This window comes from Rhincodon typus, chromosome 28 (genome assembly GCF_021869965.1).
Source record: "Rhincodon typus isolate 14 chromosome 28, sRhiTyp1.1, whole genome shotgun sequence".
Classification (NCBI taxonomy): domain Eukaryota; kingdom Metazoa; phylum Chordata; class Chondrichthyes; order Orectolobiformes; family Rhincodontidae; genus Rhincodon; species Rhincodon typus.
The window spans coordinates 29,745,273-29,760,469 of NC_063359.1; the positions used below are offsets into that span (position 1 = coordinate 29,745,273).

At 42.9% G+C, this 15,197-nt stretch overlaps 1 protein-coding gene across 1 annotated transcript in view; it reads left to right on the forward strand.

The window, feature by feature from the left end:
* gsna (gelsolin a) overlaps positions 1-15,197 on the forward strand; it is a 70,643-nt gene that overhangs the window by 47,679 nt on the left and 7,767 nt on the right. Inside the window, exons 11-12 of the mRNA XM_020514350.2 lie at positions 3,303-3,393; positions 13,119-13,289. Coding sequence (XP_020369939.1) covers positions 3,303-3,393; positions 13,119-13,289 — 262 coding nt within the window. The remainder of the gene's footprint in view (positions 1-3,302; positions 3,394-13,118; positions 13,290-15,197) is intronic.

Sequence of the window (15,197 nt, forward strand, 5' to 3'; positions counted from 1 at the left end):
TTCAATCCACTGTTTTTAGGAGCCCAAATTAATCCACATTTTTAACGTTTGGGTATCTCCTGAATGCAAGTCCATATGCAATTGCAGTACCATTAATGGGAGCGAACCTATTTTTCAAGTAGATTCTGTTCGGAGGATGTGGTGTCACTGAGACTGTGTTTTGTTTGTTTGTTTGTTTGTTTGTTGGCCTATCCTTGGCTACCCTGAAAAGGTTGCTCATCAGTTGCCATGTGAACCACAGCAGCCCATATGAGGAAGGTAATGCTATGAAGTTGTTTGGATAGAATTTAAGAATACTGACTCAAGAAGGGCTGAGTACATATTTTGAGGGTAGCCCGGAGGTGATGGTGTATCTATGATATGGCTGGAAATAATATCAGCTCACTGCTGGATTAGCCTGTTGGCACAGTCTGCTTGGACTTATTCGAAAATTTTGTCCCCTTGCCGGAGGTTCCTGGAACTGTAACTGATCATGAATTATGGTTTCTGTACAGAGCAGAACCAGAGGGAGTGGGAGGCAGGGAGATAACTTGAGCTTCTTTCGAATATAGTGAGCCTTGATACCACAGACATTATTATTTTCCACCACTCTGAATTTTTTAAATGATTTACTCCTCCCCTCCCCCAACCCCCACTCCTGCAATTGCTCATTGACCCAAACCTGAACCTATTGATGATTCTTGAGTCCCTGTGAGCATTTTTAAAATCCCCAGGGGCTGTCATTTACCAAAAAATCAATGTTAATAGTGTTTAAATGCAGCAATATTTTCAATCCTTCATGTGCCAGGTTTTCTGGCTTTATCTCCCTTTGGAGAGTGAGATTGCGTGTTTGTCTTGTCCTTCAGGGCAAGGTTTTGGAGTAGATTTGTAGCTCTGGTTGTGGATGTTACCAGCAGGGTAATGAAACGTCTGCAGAACAAGAACGAACCAGCTCGGTAAGCCAACCAACCTCAACAGCACAGGTTTAACATGAAGCAGACCCGAGTGCACCTTCTGGGCTGGAATATTGTTCACTACCTTAGTGGAAGGCACACACTCGGGTAGAGCTGCTGGGGATTGGTTGTGTGTAACTTTTGGTGGGCTTTTAGCGAAAGTTAGCAACCCTGTTTTGTGGTTAAATTGCACATAGCTGAAAATACTGATGTGAGAGGGCAGCAAAAATGTCTCAAAAGAAAGCGTATCAGACCTTGGCTGAGGAGCCAAATTGAGTCATTTCTGCTGATGACTTGGAGGGATAAAGGAAATTTTTTTTGTAAATATTGATTTGGGGTGGAAGATGGCTGGAAGGTTTGTCACAATTCATAGCTCAGCTTTCTCCAACTGCTCCACCATCTGTCTGTGTAGAAATTTAATAAATGGATGCAGGTTTTGCTCATACAGTGAGACTGTTAAAGCTCAATTACTACCAGGTCAAAGTGACACTCTCTGCTATCACCTGTGCACGCACGGTGGAAATCTGCATGTTGCTGTTGATACCATGTCTCCCACAGGGTGTGTTATTAGTCTTTTATGAACTTTGGTTAATTTTCCAATATTCTTGCTCAAAAAACAAATGGGGGGCATGAGGGGGAGAAGTTAAGTTTTTTTTTTGAATGATTGGGTATAACTGAGGTAGTCAGTAGCAATTTTCCTATGCAAAACCTCTCTGGGCATGGAAGAAAAGACCCGAATTTTCACGTGAAATGAAAACTGAATCTGCTGGGGTGGGGGGTGAAGAGAGAAACACTCGGGTCAGGTAACATCTTTTGAGGGAAATAATTGAGTTTTGAATTTAGATTTCTAGCATTGACACTGTTGTGTTCATTTAGTGTGGAGTCTTATTCCAACAGATGCTGCAGATTTTAGAGAAACTGTTTTTGTCTTTGCATCTTTTTTTTAATCCCATGTATATATCCATCTTAATACTTTGCTCCCTGCACAATGAAAAATGTGTGGGTTCTTACATCTGGCTGCTTATTTGAGAACCTCCCTATTGCTTGCTCATGCAGGTATCAACTTATCCTGTAGAGGGGGCTAGATTGAAATGAACACCAGGGAACGAGGGAAGACTACCCACTGACCAAATTTACTTTGTCAGGGGGCGAGTGAGAAGTGGATCACACCACTAAAATCTAGCCTGTTTTTTATTTGTAACCTACTGATGCAGTTCAGTTCAATGGTCTTTTTCACCTGAGCTATTTTACAAATCTATTGCCTTCTCTTGATCCAAAAATGCGAGATTAACTTGGAATTCTTTTGGGATCAGTTGCTGTTGTGTACACTCGGTTATTTGTTTTTAAATTTGAATGTCCTCTCGTTTTAAAATGTAACCATTTTTAGATCCAGGAATGGAGCTTTGTTTTAGTAAGGGACATGCATCTTGCACGTGAACCATAGGTAGTGTCACAGTGCAAAGTCTTAACATTGAAGTGTTAGCTACTTGGATTTTGACACTAAGAAAGAGCAAGTTGATCTTTTAAATGCTAAAAGGCTGGTCGCGCGCGCGCTCGCTCGCTCGCTCCACCCTCCACCCACACTGAATCAGACGGTCATTGAATCCCTACAGTGGGGAAGCAGGTCATTCGGCCCATCGAGTCCACTCCAACCCCTTGGAGCATCCCAACCAGGCCCTCCCATGGCTAAGCCATTTAGCCTGCACATCCCTGGACATTATGTGCAATTTTAGCATGACCAATCCACCTAACCCACATGTCTTTGTACTGTGGAAGGAAACTGACGCAGCCGGAGGAAACCCATGCAGACACCAGAAGAGCGTGTGCAAACTCCACACAGACAGTCGCCTGAGGGTGGCATTGAACCCAGGTCCCTAGCAGTGCTAACCACTGAGCTACCCTGTCTCTGACAGCTGACTGATTTTTCTCAAACTCCCTGCCATTCACCACAACAATGGATTGCTGTTTGTTTGGCATTTGTTTTCGCTCTCTCGCGCAATGTCATTCGTCACCAGGCCCTAGGTGTTGTCTTGACTCCTCCTCCCCCACCCTCGCCTCCCTCAGCCAGTGTCAGCTGAACGATGGGGATTGGGGTCTTTGGTCTGCTGACTCTGGTGTCATTTCTCAAAGTGCAGTTGGAGGGCATTCACTGGGATTTCACCCAACACATTGCAACTGAATGAATCGGTTAGGAGGTGCATGCTTGTAATGTTTTAATTTGCCAATAAATGCAAGTTTGAGTCCAGGAGCATCCTCTGAACAAGTTGGTTTTAAGGCATAGTATAAGTGTTTAGGTGTGGCATTTGTGAAGTTAACCCCTGTCCAGTGCCACTGGTTAATGTGTTAATTGGTTCTCTTTCTATCTTGCAGGCTGGGAAGTGAATCGTCCCAGGATGAAATGGGTACTGCTGCCATCTTGGCTGTCCAGCTTGACGAGGAGCTAGGTGGTGGCCCTGTCCAGGTAAAGCCAACACATTTTTGAACAAAGCCTCAGTGTATCCATTAAGTGACTCCAGGTAATAACACCTGATTTTTAAATAAATGTCAGATGATGTTTTGAGATTAGTTCGTTTTTTTTCAGGTTTCTATTACACACAGCACCAAGTACCCCGTAAAAGTATAAAGCAAAGAAATGAAACAATTATACAACTGTTTCCTCGAGCTTGTTTATATTGTGTCTTGGCCACATGATTGGGTTCAGTAAGCGAGTGCGGCAGGTCACTGTAGCTGCCTTAATTATTCCGTTGTCTCTGTGCCAGTCAGCTCTGCAGGGCATCAATTATTTTTATTGTTTGCGCACGTCTAGCACTGCAGGCACCAACCACGTTAATTCTTTGGGTTTCTGCTCTTTTATAAATTTTGATGGTCTGACGGTATGGCTATTAGAAACTAGAGTTCTGAAGCCATGAAGTCAAATGTGCAGAGACCTTTTCAATTATGCCCTCAAGTTCCATTACGAAGAGAGTAGAGGGATTTCTTACCTGCTCCTGGATAGGTTAACCAATCATCAATGTCTGCACTTCTCTGCTGCAGAGTTTTTTCATTTAAGGACAGTTTTTTTTTATTGTGTTCCTGTCTGAGGAACTCTGCATTGTGCACACCGTTAACTGCACAAGGCACCAGCTGTGTGTATCTCTCGTGTTGCCTGAAGAACAATGCAACTTCCCTTCAAAGTTTTGTTTATTCTCAGTTGCTTCAAATGCTATTGTCTTTTTTGTTTTAAATAGGGAAGTACTACAAAGTCCAATGTTGCTTCTTTGTACAATCAGTACCACAACTATTGAATTAATTTTGTGGCGACTGTTGAACTTATTTCTAAACAGTCCACTGTACCCTCATCCTGTTCATATTGTAGCTTAAACTAATCTTTCATTCTTCACAAAAGCAGCGCTCAATGTTTGTCATCGGACTGTACTGTAAACAAATTTTGCACTATCCAGTACTGTTTCTTGGCTGTTGTTGGTTACCAGTCAGCTGCCTCCTTGTGAATGAATTGGGTTGTGTTTCTTTCGAAGTGTTTTTGTAATCCAGGGCCTCTGTGAATGACAAAGCACTTCGGCTCACTGGACATTGTTGCACTGCAAGAAGTTAGGCTCTCCCAGTGGATCCTTTAAAAGGAAATGTTGCATGTTTTTGTGGCGGGGCAATCTTAAGCATACCACTTCAAGTAAGTTTTTGCAGTAAAAACCACTCTGCTCACAATTATTGAACCCCACACAGGGCTGTAATGTCTTGCACATCATTTGTCAACAAGTAGGCACCCAGTTAACTTTTTTAATGTGCATCTTTGCCCTGACATCTGCCTGCAATCTCGACGTTGATGAACATTAGGTCCTTGATGCTACCATTTAGCAGGATTCCTGGCACTAATGGGCTTCTATAATCCGGAAGACTTCAAAGCAGAGTGGCTGCTAACTGTGCCAATGGGGTACTAAAGAATTGATGAACAAATTGGGCATGGGATACTTGAGCAACACTGTTACCCTTGGCTACTGTTAAATGATTGGCAGCTCCCAAATTGGGGAATGGTACAAGGTATCTTGGGGACAGCTGGGATTGTGCTCCTTCCAGCTAGATCTCGTGATTTCCAGAGAGGTCACCTTTAAGTGTCCTCATTGCTCCTAGTTATCACAGTGCTGGCTGTGGTCCTGACCATCCCTGTGTGTAGCAAGATCAGATTCTCTAGCCAAGGAACAACTCCTAGAAGAAAGGATATCTTTGAATTAACACCAGCTGTACCATTGAGCCAGAAAGCACCCAGGCAATTCTTAATATCCTCCAGATTCCCTAGGTCCCCAGCAAACCCCATGTTGACACACTCTTGGAACTACGAGAATCCAGTCTTATTGGATTGCTTGGTTCTGCATCAAGCAACAGTGCTGGATAAGAGAGATGGGTGAAGAAACCAATCAGTCCATAAGCAGCCAAAAAAATGGCCTTGAACACGAGATATTGCTGAACCTAGCAAGCAGAAGGAAAGGTCAGTGGAGCAATATCTCCTCCGTCTATGCAACAAGAAAGTTGTTGTGAAATTCTCGGTACTATTACAGACATTTGATGGCGCTGGACAGAAGGCCAGAGTAGTGAGGCTCCAGCTTCTTGTCCCCCTTGCCAGTGGGGAAACCCCTGGGAAATGAGAGCTTTGCAAATGCAATATCGGAAGTGGGAAGAGAGCACTGCAGTAGCATCTCCATGAACTTGGCTTGGGTGGAAGGAATGTGTGCTTCAAGGTGTTTGATGCATATACAATCGACCATACAAAAGCGAAGGTGCTCACCGTGACCACCTAAGTACTGAGCTTTTATTCTGTGGACCGTGTGGGTTTGGAGGTGGCAGGTTGGTTGATTTGATTTCTGTCTGGTTTACAGGAGTGATGTTGTGCTCGGTGCAGACCTCTTCCCCTCACTAACGTTGGTGGTCTTGTCAACACCTGTTATAATAGGCTTGACGACCCTGGGTGTTATTTCTTTCCACATGAACATGCAGTTCTCGGTTGCAATGAAGCAAATCAAATACTCCTTCAGACCAGCAGTGGGTTAAGACTGCTGCACCCTGGTGCCAATTCCTATTTGCCATGGTTTTATTGTTCTTTTCTCCATGTAACTATGAAGTTTATCAACTTCTGTGCTAACTGTGCCCCAGAGCTGACAGCAAGCTCTTCAACTTGGTAAGGCTGCATGTCGAAGCCAAATGTCCTGGTTGGTGAACTCTTGTTGGCTGATGACTCCGTGCTGGCACCCTGCACCAGATGGCACCTTGCGACAGCTTCCCGTGGATTTCCAAGGAGTTTAAAACTGATAATTGTCAGGAAAACCCAAAATCCTGGACCAGGATGTGCAGCCTCCACCTTCCATTGGGTCATTGCCTGATTTTGAGCAACAATTGAAACCCCAAAGGCATGCTCCACATGGGGCTTGCTGTCATTACCGAACCAACAATGGCTCATCCACATCTGCAGCTGAGGTAGTTCTTGGTCAATGTATGAATGGTATGACCTCACACCACAGACAGACAGATGGTGCCTGGAGTTGAGCAGTTGGAGGGGCATGGAAGAAATAATCAGATGGCAGAAGAGAGCCTGTCAGAAAGGGAGGAGGACGTGGTTGAAATCAGTAAACCTTTTGAGATAACACTGTTCATCACTTCCCTTTTGTGGAAGGGTCTGTCACTGGAGAATTGTCCAGCTGTGCAGTTCAATGATCAATCCAGAACTGGCACACACTGTCCAGTTCCCAAGGTGGATAGATGTTACCATAAGCAATGGGTTTTAAATGGAAAATACTTTCTTGATTGGATTGAAAAATCCTTGCTTCCCTTTTATTCTGAAAATATCCTGGTGTGTAGTGCCTCTTTCAAAGAAAACGATGGTCATGATTTTTAAAACTTTTTTTTTTTTTTGGCAATCACTGTTAAATGGGTGGGGGAGTGCTTTCCAGGATTTTAACCCAGTGATTTAGAACGGTGGACACTAAAATCATTTTCAGGTAAGTTATGCAGTAGCACACTCCATTTTGCACGATCTAAAGAGAGAGACCTTCCAGTTTGAGACATTGTGAACCAACAAGCTGTACACCTTCCAGGCAACTGCTTGTTACTGATGTGCCCCCTCCACCAGCACACCCCTCGCAGGTGCTGGGCAGAACTTAGTTCAAAGAGACAACCAGATCGGGAATGGTGTTTCCAATTGGTGGAATGAGAGAGATCTGTTATACAATGCTGTTAGTAATCATTGGTTTGATCATAACCCCATGTCAACAGAATAACAACTTTTGCATTCACAAAGCAGGACTTCATTGACTATGTCTGAATTCCTAATTCTCCACAGGGAGTTGCTGGTTCTCAACTTGTTAACCAGGTATCGCTGCCTGCTCACAGTAGCTCACTGCTTTTTGTAACACTGAACTCTTAGAATTAAGATGCATTGTGTACCTAACCATAAAGCACAGTAGGCATGGGGATAGTTCTGCATGTTTTGAGTTGATCTGATGATGCTGCTGTTGGTGTGAATAGTTGTTTTATAACCAGAAATTAGACATGTGTGAATTTACCAGCTGTGGATGGAATGCCTCTGTTTAAGGTTCAGCCTGTGCTCTGAAGGGTGAACTATGCAATTGATCCTTCATTTCTTTTTTTTTGTTTTGAATTCGCTTATTCCTGTGCGCAATTCCCAAAATTGTCAGTGGGTTGGATCTCTTTTTAAAAAGACAAAAAGTATGATGCCAGTGCTGGAAATTTTAACCCGTTTCTTTTTCTAATTTTGGCAAGCAGTGTTAGCACCTTGAACTTGCTTCCAGTTGCAATCCAACAGTGTTTCAGTTAAAAGTAAAGCTGTGTGGTTCTGCCCTTCCATTCCAATCTGAACAGCCAGAACGGCTGTTTTTGTTCGCTGCTTGAGTGAGATTCATTCAAAGACAAAAGAGACTTTGTTTTAGGTAGGGAATCCTGATCATTTTAAATGTTCCTGTGCTGATTTAACCCTAATGCAATCCTGTTTTTAAAACGTTTTAATAACATCTCTGCAATGCCAGAGGAAATTTTTGGGCACTGAACATATTCTTACAAATACTGAGAGCTGTTAAAATAAATATTTGCTTTTGAAGGTTTATTAGGCTTATGGCAGTCAACATGCCCATTCCTTTAAAGTCTGGTACTTGCCTTTGGACAAAGGCCAACATGAAGAGGAGAGCTTCCATTTCATTTCATTCGAAGCTGCTGTCTCCATTCCCTAGGTGGGAGAATTCCAACACCCTGTTCCTTGCTGTTTTAGCTAATTGGCAACTATTGGACATCTCTATCTGCTTTGTACGTCAAGCCATCCTTATTTGGTCACCGTCACTCTGTTGTAACCAACTAATTGATCCACTAGATGGAGTTTAGGAGCTGCTGTTTCCCCAGACCTGTGCCTCCAGCCTCACGAAAACATTCTGTTTCCAAATCTGAGCCAGTCTGTAGGAGATCTGCCAATCAACTCGCGCCCCTGTAAAATTTGGAAAATTATTGCTCTTGTAATCCTAGGACAACTCATTAGTGAGCGGAAATATTTTACTCACTGTTTTCTGCTCCTTCCTTTTTGAGGTGGCAGAAATGAGCTGTTGTCAAGTTAAATACATTTTTCATCCATCTACGGCCAAGTTTTCAGTAAAGCTGTCTGGTTTCAATTGGATTTGTTGACTACGATGGATCAGAAATACTTGCTGTATATGTGCAGGTCCAGAAATTGCGTTAAAACGTTAGTTTGTGACAAATGGGGAATTTTTTTTTGAGGTGAGGTCAGTTGCTGACAAGATTTTAATGCCTCAGGGAAGAGGTGGAGACCAGTATCTTTGCTGGGAAGGGAAATTCTGACTGAATAATGTAGGGCCACTTGGGCCCCTCTGACTGAGACTTGCAACAATAATGGGAACAGGAGGAGGCCGTTCAACTTGTGAAGCATGTTGTGCTATTCAGTGAGATTGTGACTAATCTGCACTTTGCCTGTCTCTGGGCCAAACTGTAGGCTGGAGCGGAGTGTTCAACCACACCATGCTTTGACAGAACCACAGTTGCAATCATGGCCACTTTGGATGGGGATGGGGGTGGGAAGATGGGAGCCAATATATTTATTTTCAGTTTTAATCTAACATGTTGCAATAGACTCTGTTAGGATTCTGACTTTGATCTAAAGTACTGTATCGTGACTCAGTCCAGGAAACCTTCCCTTCTCAGGGCTCAGACCTGGGCTTTCTCACTTCTCTCGAAGCTATGCAAGAAAAATGATGCAATCCAGTTTTAAAAATCACCTGCTGGCAAACTAATGCTTTTTTTTTTTAGATCTAAATTGAAACATTAATCTGAATTTACAAATTTAGTCCAATTCGGGCAAGAAATTAATTTTAGGTCAGTAAGTTGTACTTGTGATTATTTACTTTGGAAGCTGTTGGGAGTCACTCCTTTGCCTGTTGTGCACATTCGAAGGGGTTTTGTTCAGCTGCCTAACTGAGTCAGAGTGCGATCTGTGTATTTCTCCAACTGCTCCCTATAACAAAAAAGTAATGACCGGGAGCATCAATGTCTTTTAACCCCTCTCTCACAGAGCTATTTATTAGATTGGGCAAAAATCAAAATAGCTGGAAACACTCAGTAGCTCTGGCAGCATCCGTGGAGAGAAATGAGACTAGATTGGATTTCATGTTGCACACCTAGAGATGCTGATATTAACAGGCATTATACATGTGCAGTGCTGTCCAAGTGATTCCACCATTCACTAACAAGCAGCCCTTCTATCTATCTCTAATCTGTGACTTGTACTGATATTGGGTGCTGTTATATGGACTCGGGTACCTAAAATAGGTACCATTCCAAGAGCTTTCTTTTTCTATTTGAAGTCTTAAGCTGTGGATGCTGGAAATCTAAAATTCAAAGTGCACAGCAGGTCTAGCAGCAGCTGAGAAAACAAATATTGCCATGACCATGCTCCTGGCTGTTCTATTTAATTCGATGTTAACTCTGTTCTTTTGTGTGTTGATTTGACTAGTTTCAGTTATGTTGGTATCATACTTCCATCTCTAGTTAGTTAGTTAGTTAGTTCCAGGGAAGGTTTGACTGAAGACATAGCATTTGCCCCCACAGTATAGGGGTGATTGCAGTGTTGCATTGCTCCTGTAACACTGCACTGCCAATAGAAATGTCTAGCAACTCTTCACATGTTTCACTTTGGCAATGTTTTCTGTCCTGACCTGCCCTTCTAATTTTCATGCTGCATTAAGATTGTGCTGCCTATCAGTTTTGGATCTTTGCATGGATGCGTCTTGTGTTCAAAACTTGGCTTCAGATTAATCCCATAGTTTCCTTCTATTTTCACAAACTACTACTTTGATGTTCTCTTTTATTGAGTTGTTCCTTGCAGTTATCCTCCTCCTTTTTCTATCCGTCCATCTCATCTTAATGTTTTTTTTTCCATTTCAGTGACCAACTTAGCTGGAAATAGTGTAGGGACAGTAAAGAGTCAGACCTATTTTGTTTGAATTTTAAAATCCATTCCCCAGGAATGGTGTCACTGGCTCGGTTTTATTAACCATCCCTAGTTGCGCTTGGAAGATAGTGGTGAGCTGCCTTCTTGAACTGTTGAGGCCCATGTGCTGTAGGTGGACCCACAATGCCCTTGGGGAGGGAATTCCAAGATTTTGACCCAATGACAAAGGACTAGCCCCTAGATGTTAATGAGTACTCTGCAGGATTGGCAAGGCAGTTTTTTGTTTTTCCTTTTGCTGTTGTCTTTTCCAGTGTCTCGGTTGATGCTTGGTGGTCCGTCTACTTTGATTTCTTTGAATGTTTGTAGCAATTTCTAGGCCATTTCTGGACAGTTCAGAGTCAACCACATTGCTGTGGGTCTGGAGTCACATGTAGGCCAGACCAGGTAAGGATGGCAGCTTTCCTTCCCTGAAGGACATTTTGTGAAGCAGATGAGATTTTCTGATAATCAACCATGATTTCTTGGCCATCAGTAGATTCTTTAACGCCAGGTTTATTTTTTGAATTCAAATTCTTCCATCGACCACGGTGAGATTCAAACCTAGGTACCCGGAGCATTAGCTAAGTTTCTGGATTCATGTCTAATGTTTAATTCCACTAGGTCGTCATCACCTCTTAATCTGGTTGGATCTTGACCTGTTAGGTTGCGTTATAATGCACACCATTTTTTTGTGTTTCTTTCAAATATACTTTGTGTTTCTTTAAAATCATTATAGAACATTTTCAGGTTGAATATTTATAATATTTTCAAGAAAGTTCAACTTGTCCCCATACAGCATGTTCCATGCAATAGGATAGTAATCTGGCACCTGGAGGCTCATATCCATAATGGTCCTGTGACAGTTATTGGTGGTGCAAGTCTATCTGCTTTACTGATGTCTCCCTTCAGGGACGGGAATCTCCTGTCCTTCCCTGGTCTGGTGTTCGTGTGACTCCAGGCCTACAACAACATCGTAGACACTCTTAACCAGCCTCAAATGACCCAGCCAGCCACTTTAGTTCAAGGGTCATTGGGGAGGAGCCACAGATGCTGACCTTTTTAGCTGGTGACACTCTCTCATGCAGTGAAGAAATTTTTAACCACAGGCAACTTCTTTTTTTTCCATTTGCATGTTCTAACAATGTACAGGGTTGTGATTGATCCTAAAGGGCAGATGCTTTATTTATCAGCAGCGTGTGATATTGTCATTTAACACCTCCAACTGCTAACAGGAAACCACCGGGCTGGCTGTGGCTCTAATCCTGTGTACAAGTAGCTTGCTGCTTTTAAAGTGGTGACACTGGTCATGAAGTAAGTGGCGGGAGGTAAGATCCACAGAAAATTGGGGAAACAAAATGAAATGCACCCAGACCTTACATGTGAGGGGGTGGGCTGGTGTGAGTGAACAGAGGAATGTTCATGAAGCTTCTGATTTTTTAACCATGGCAAGAGAGGACCTTGCTAAACAAGCTAAGACTCTCTCGGAGTTGGGAGGTCATGTTGCAGCTTTACAGGACATTGGTTAGGTTTTTTTTTTTTGAATACTGTGTGCAGTTCTGGTTTCTTTTTTTTTTTCATTCATTGACGAGATGAGGGTGTTGCTGACTAGGCAGCATTTATTGCCCAGAGGGCAGTTCAGAGTCAACCACATTGCAGTGGGTCTGGAGTCACATGTAGGCCAGACCAGGGAAGGATGGCAGTTTCCTTCCCTAAAGGACATTAGTGAACTAAATGGGTTTTCCTGAAAATCAACAACGGATTCACGGTCTTGGATCCTTAATTACAGATATATTGTATTCAAATTCCGCCATCTGCCATGATGAGATTTGAACCTGGGTCCCCAGAACATTATCTGGGTCTCTGGATTGACAGTCCAGCGATTTAACACCACTAGGCCATCACCTCTCCCTGCTATAGGAAGGATGTTGTGAAACTTGAAAAGGTTCAGAAAAGATTAACAAGGATGTTGCCAGGGTTGAAGGGTTCGTGCTATAGGGAGAGGCTAAATAGAAATAGGCAGGTCTTTTCCCTGGGGTGGGGGAGCCCAGTACTAGAGTGCAGAGGGTTAAGGTGAGAGGGGCAAAGATTGAAAAGGGACTTGAGGGGCAACATTTTCACGCAGAAGATGGTGCGTGTATGGAATGAGCTGCCAGAGGATGTGGTAAAGGCTGGTATAATTACAGCATTTAAAGGGCATCTGGATGGGTACATGAATAGGAAGGGTTTAGAGGGATATGGGCTAAATGCTGGCAAATGGGACCAGATTAATTTAGGATATCTGGTCAGCATGAATGAGTTGGACCGAAGGGTCTATTTTCATGCTGTACATCTGACTCTAACTGTAATAACAACAGTAACTTGCAGCCTGTTTGAACAAATTCCATTGAACTTACTGCTTAATATAAGGAGAAATATTTGAGTGAATTTTTTGTTTTTGAGGCAATCTTGACCTTGTCTGGTAGATTATAAATGTTATCGTGACACTGATGTTATGTTTAGTGTCTGAAGATAATTTTGAGTGATGCTTCATGTTATAGAGGATTTATTCTGGGAATGAGTTTGCATAGATTGGTTTTCCACCCATTCGGGAGTTAAATCATTTTCAGGATGTCAGTGAGTTTGCCATGACTTGTGCACCTTCTAGTGTTATGTCTATATGTGATGGTAACGGTTTGTGTTTCCTTTTATATGCATAGGTCCGGGTGATCCAGGGGAAGGAGCCAGCCCATTTGATGAGCATGTTTGGAGGAAAGCCGATGGTTGTTTACAAAGGTGGGACCTCCAGAGAAGGTGGCCAGACTGTGCCTGCAGACAATCGCTTGTTTCAAGTCCGAGCCAGCAGCTCTGGATCCACCAGAGCAGTGGAGGTTAGTTTTAACACTGTCTCTTCTTTCCTCAATCTTCAAGATTAAATCAGTTTTTTGTTAAAGCTTGTAAAGGCAGATCCTTATTTTCAGAGTGATTTAAAGGTCCTTTTGGTCTCCTTTTTTTTTCACAAATGTAAACTGTAAAATAAAAATTGTTTAAAAATGTCTGCTTTCACCACATGACAAACATGAACTTTTTTCCGGTCCTGGGTTCCTCCTCCTTGCAGGAATGCTGTGCTACCAGCAGGTGTCGCTGATGTACCTATACACGAGATGCAGTGACACTGGATGAACTGAACTTCCTGGTGTGGGTTGTACCAAGTGTAACACACAGACAAGCTTGTTTCTGTGTGAGCTCCAGTTTGAGACATTGACCATTCTCTTTCTCCCCTCCCACCCAAAAGCAATGTGACCCTTGTCCGGAGTCCCACGTCAGGCCTTCCCAGCAGCAGGTATCCTGGAGATAGTAGGAACTGCTGATGCTGGAGAATCTGAGATAACAAGGCATAGAGCTGGATGAACACAGCAGGAAAGTTGAAGGGTCCAGAACCGAAACGTCAGCCTTCCTGCTCCTCTGATGCTGCTTGGCCTGCTGTGTTCATCCAGCTCTACACCTTTTGTTATCTCAGATATCCTGGAGTTGTCTGTCATTTGGTTCCCACCGTCCCTGTGCATTCACTGGGCAGCACCCAGTGTTGTTGAGGCATGTATGGTATAATTACAAGAATAGCTGGAAACCCAGAACGCTGCCTCAGTCCTATTGCTCATTGCACTGAATGGGATTTGGTTAAAAGATCAGCCTTGCGCAGGGAGACATTGACTAGGAAGTTTACAGATTTAGCTCCCATTTTTTGTATTAACTTGTTAGAGGTGTACATGTACCCCCGTTATTCTGACTGACCGTAAAGGGAATGCCTGAGAGGATCAGGAATTGTTGGCTTATTGTGACAGCAGGTGGATTACCTTTTTGCTTCCAGACACTGGAATTGGTCTGTGTGGTTTATCTTTGTTTAAAACAAAAAAAAACTTTGTATTTTTAATCCCCCCTCAAATCAATTAGTTTACACCAACATCAAAGACTCCTGGCAGATCCCATTATTCATGTGTTTTCAATTTAAGACTATTTGTAAGCAGCAACACTGAAAGCAATTGTTGGGGGTGGAGGTAGTGTGGTAAAGAACCTTTTTGGAAAGGTGCAATAGATTAATTTTTGAGGAAGCAACAGGGTTAAGTTTCTCTTATTTCACCCCTCCCCGTCCTCCACTCCCAAAATATCCCCAGGGACCCCAGTGTTGCTGAGTTTCCAGGAGTCAAAGGTTAAGTTGTAAGATGCAGCTGTAATTAACTCAAGATCAGTTTTTGTTTTTGTTTGACAATGTGAAAGTATTGGCAAGGTGGGTTGTTAGATGGAGTAGTTTTTGGTCTTGTAGTAGAAGAAATTGCATTTATTCAATGCTTTTTGTAACCACTGAACTTCATATGCTACAAAAAAATCTCCTGAAGTTTTCCTACATCACTTTTGATGTTGGAAGTATAGCAGCCAGAAGATGCTCAGAGCTCCACAAGTAACAGTGTGGTATATTGTCTCCAAGAATACCTGTGCTTATATATAGTGACAGGTGGTGCCTCTGTTTAACATTTTTCATTGGCACCTCTGACAGTGCACCACTCCCTCCATCTCTGTCAAGTGTGCCATTATTTGGGTGTTTTTTTTTATTTGGCAATGTAAGCCTAGAGTGGGAATTGAACCCAGGGCTTCTGCTTGAGGCAGGAGTGCTACCAGCAGAGTCATGATTAGCTGGTTTGGAGGGGGAGGCAGAGAGTGGCAACAGTGAAAATTGGCATTTTGAACTAATGTGCTGCAATTTTAATGGTCAGACAGTTGTAGAGGCCCAATAATATCCCCAA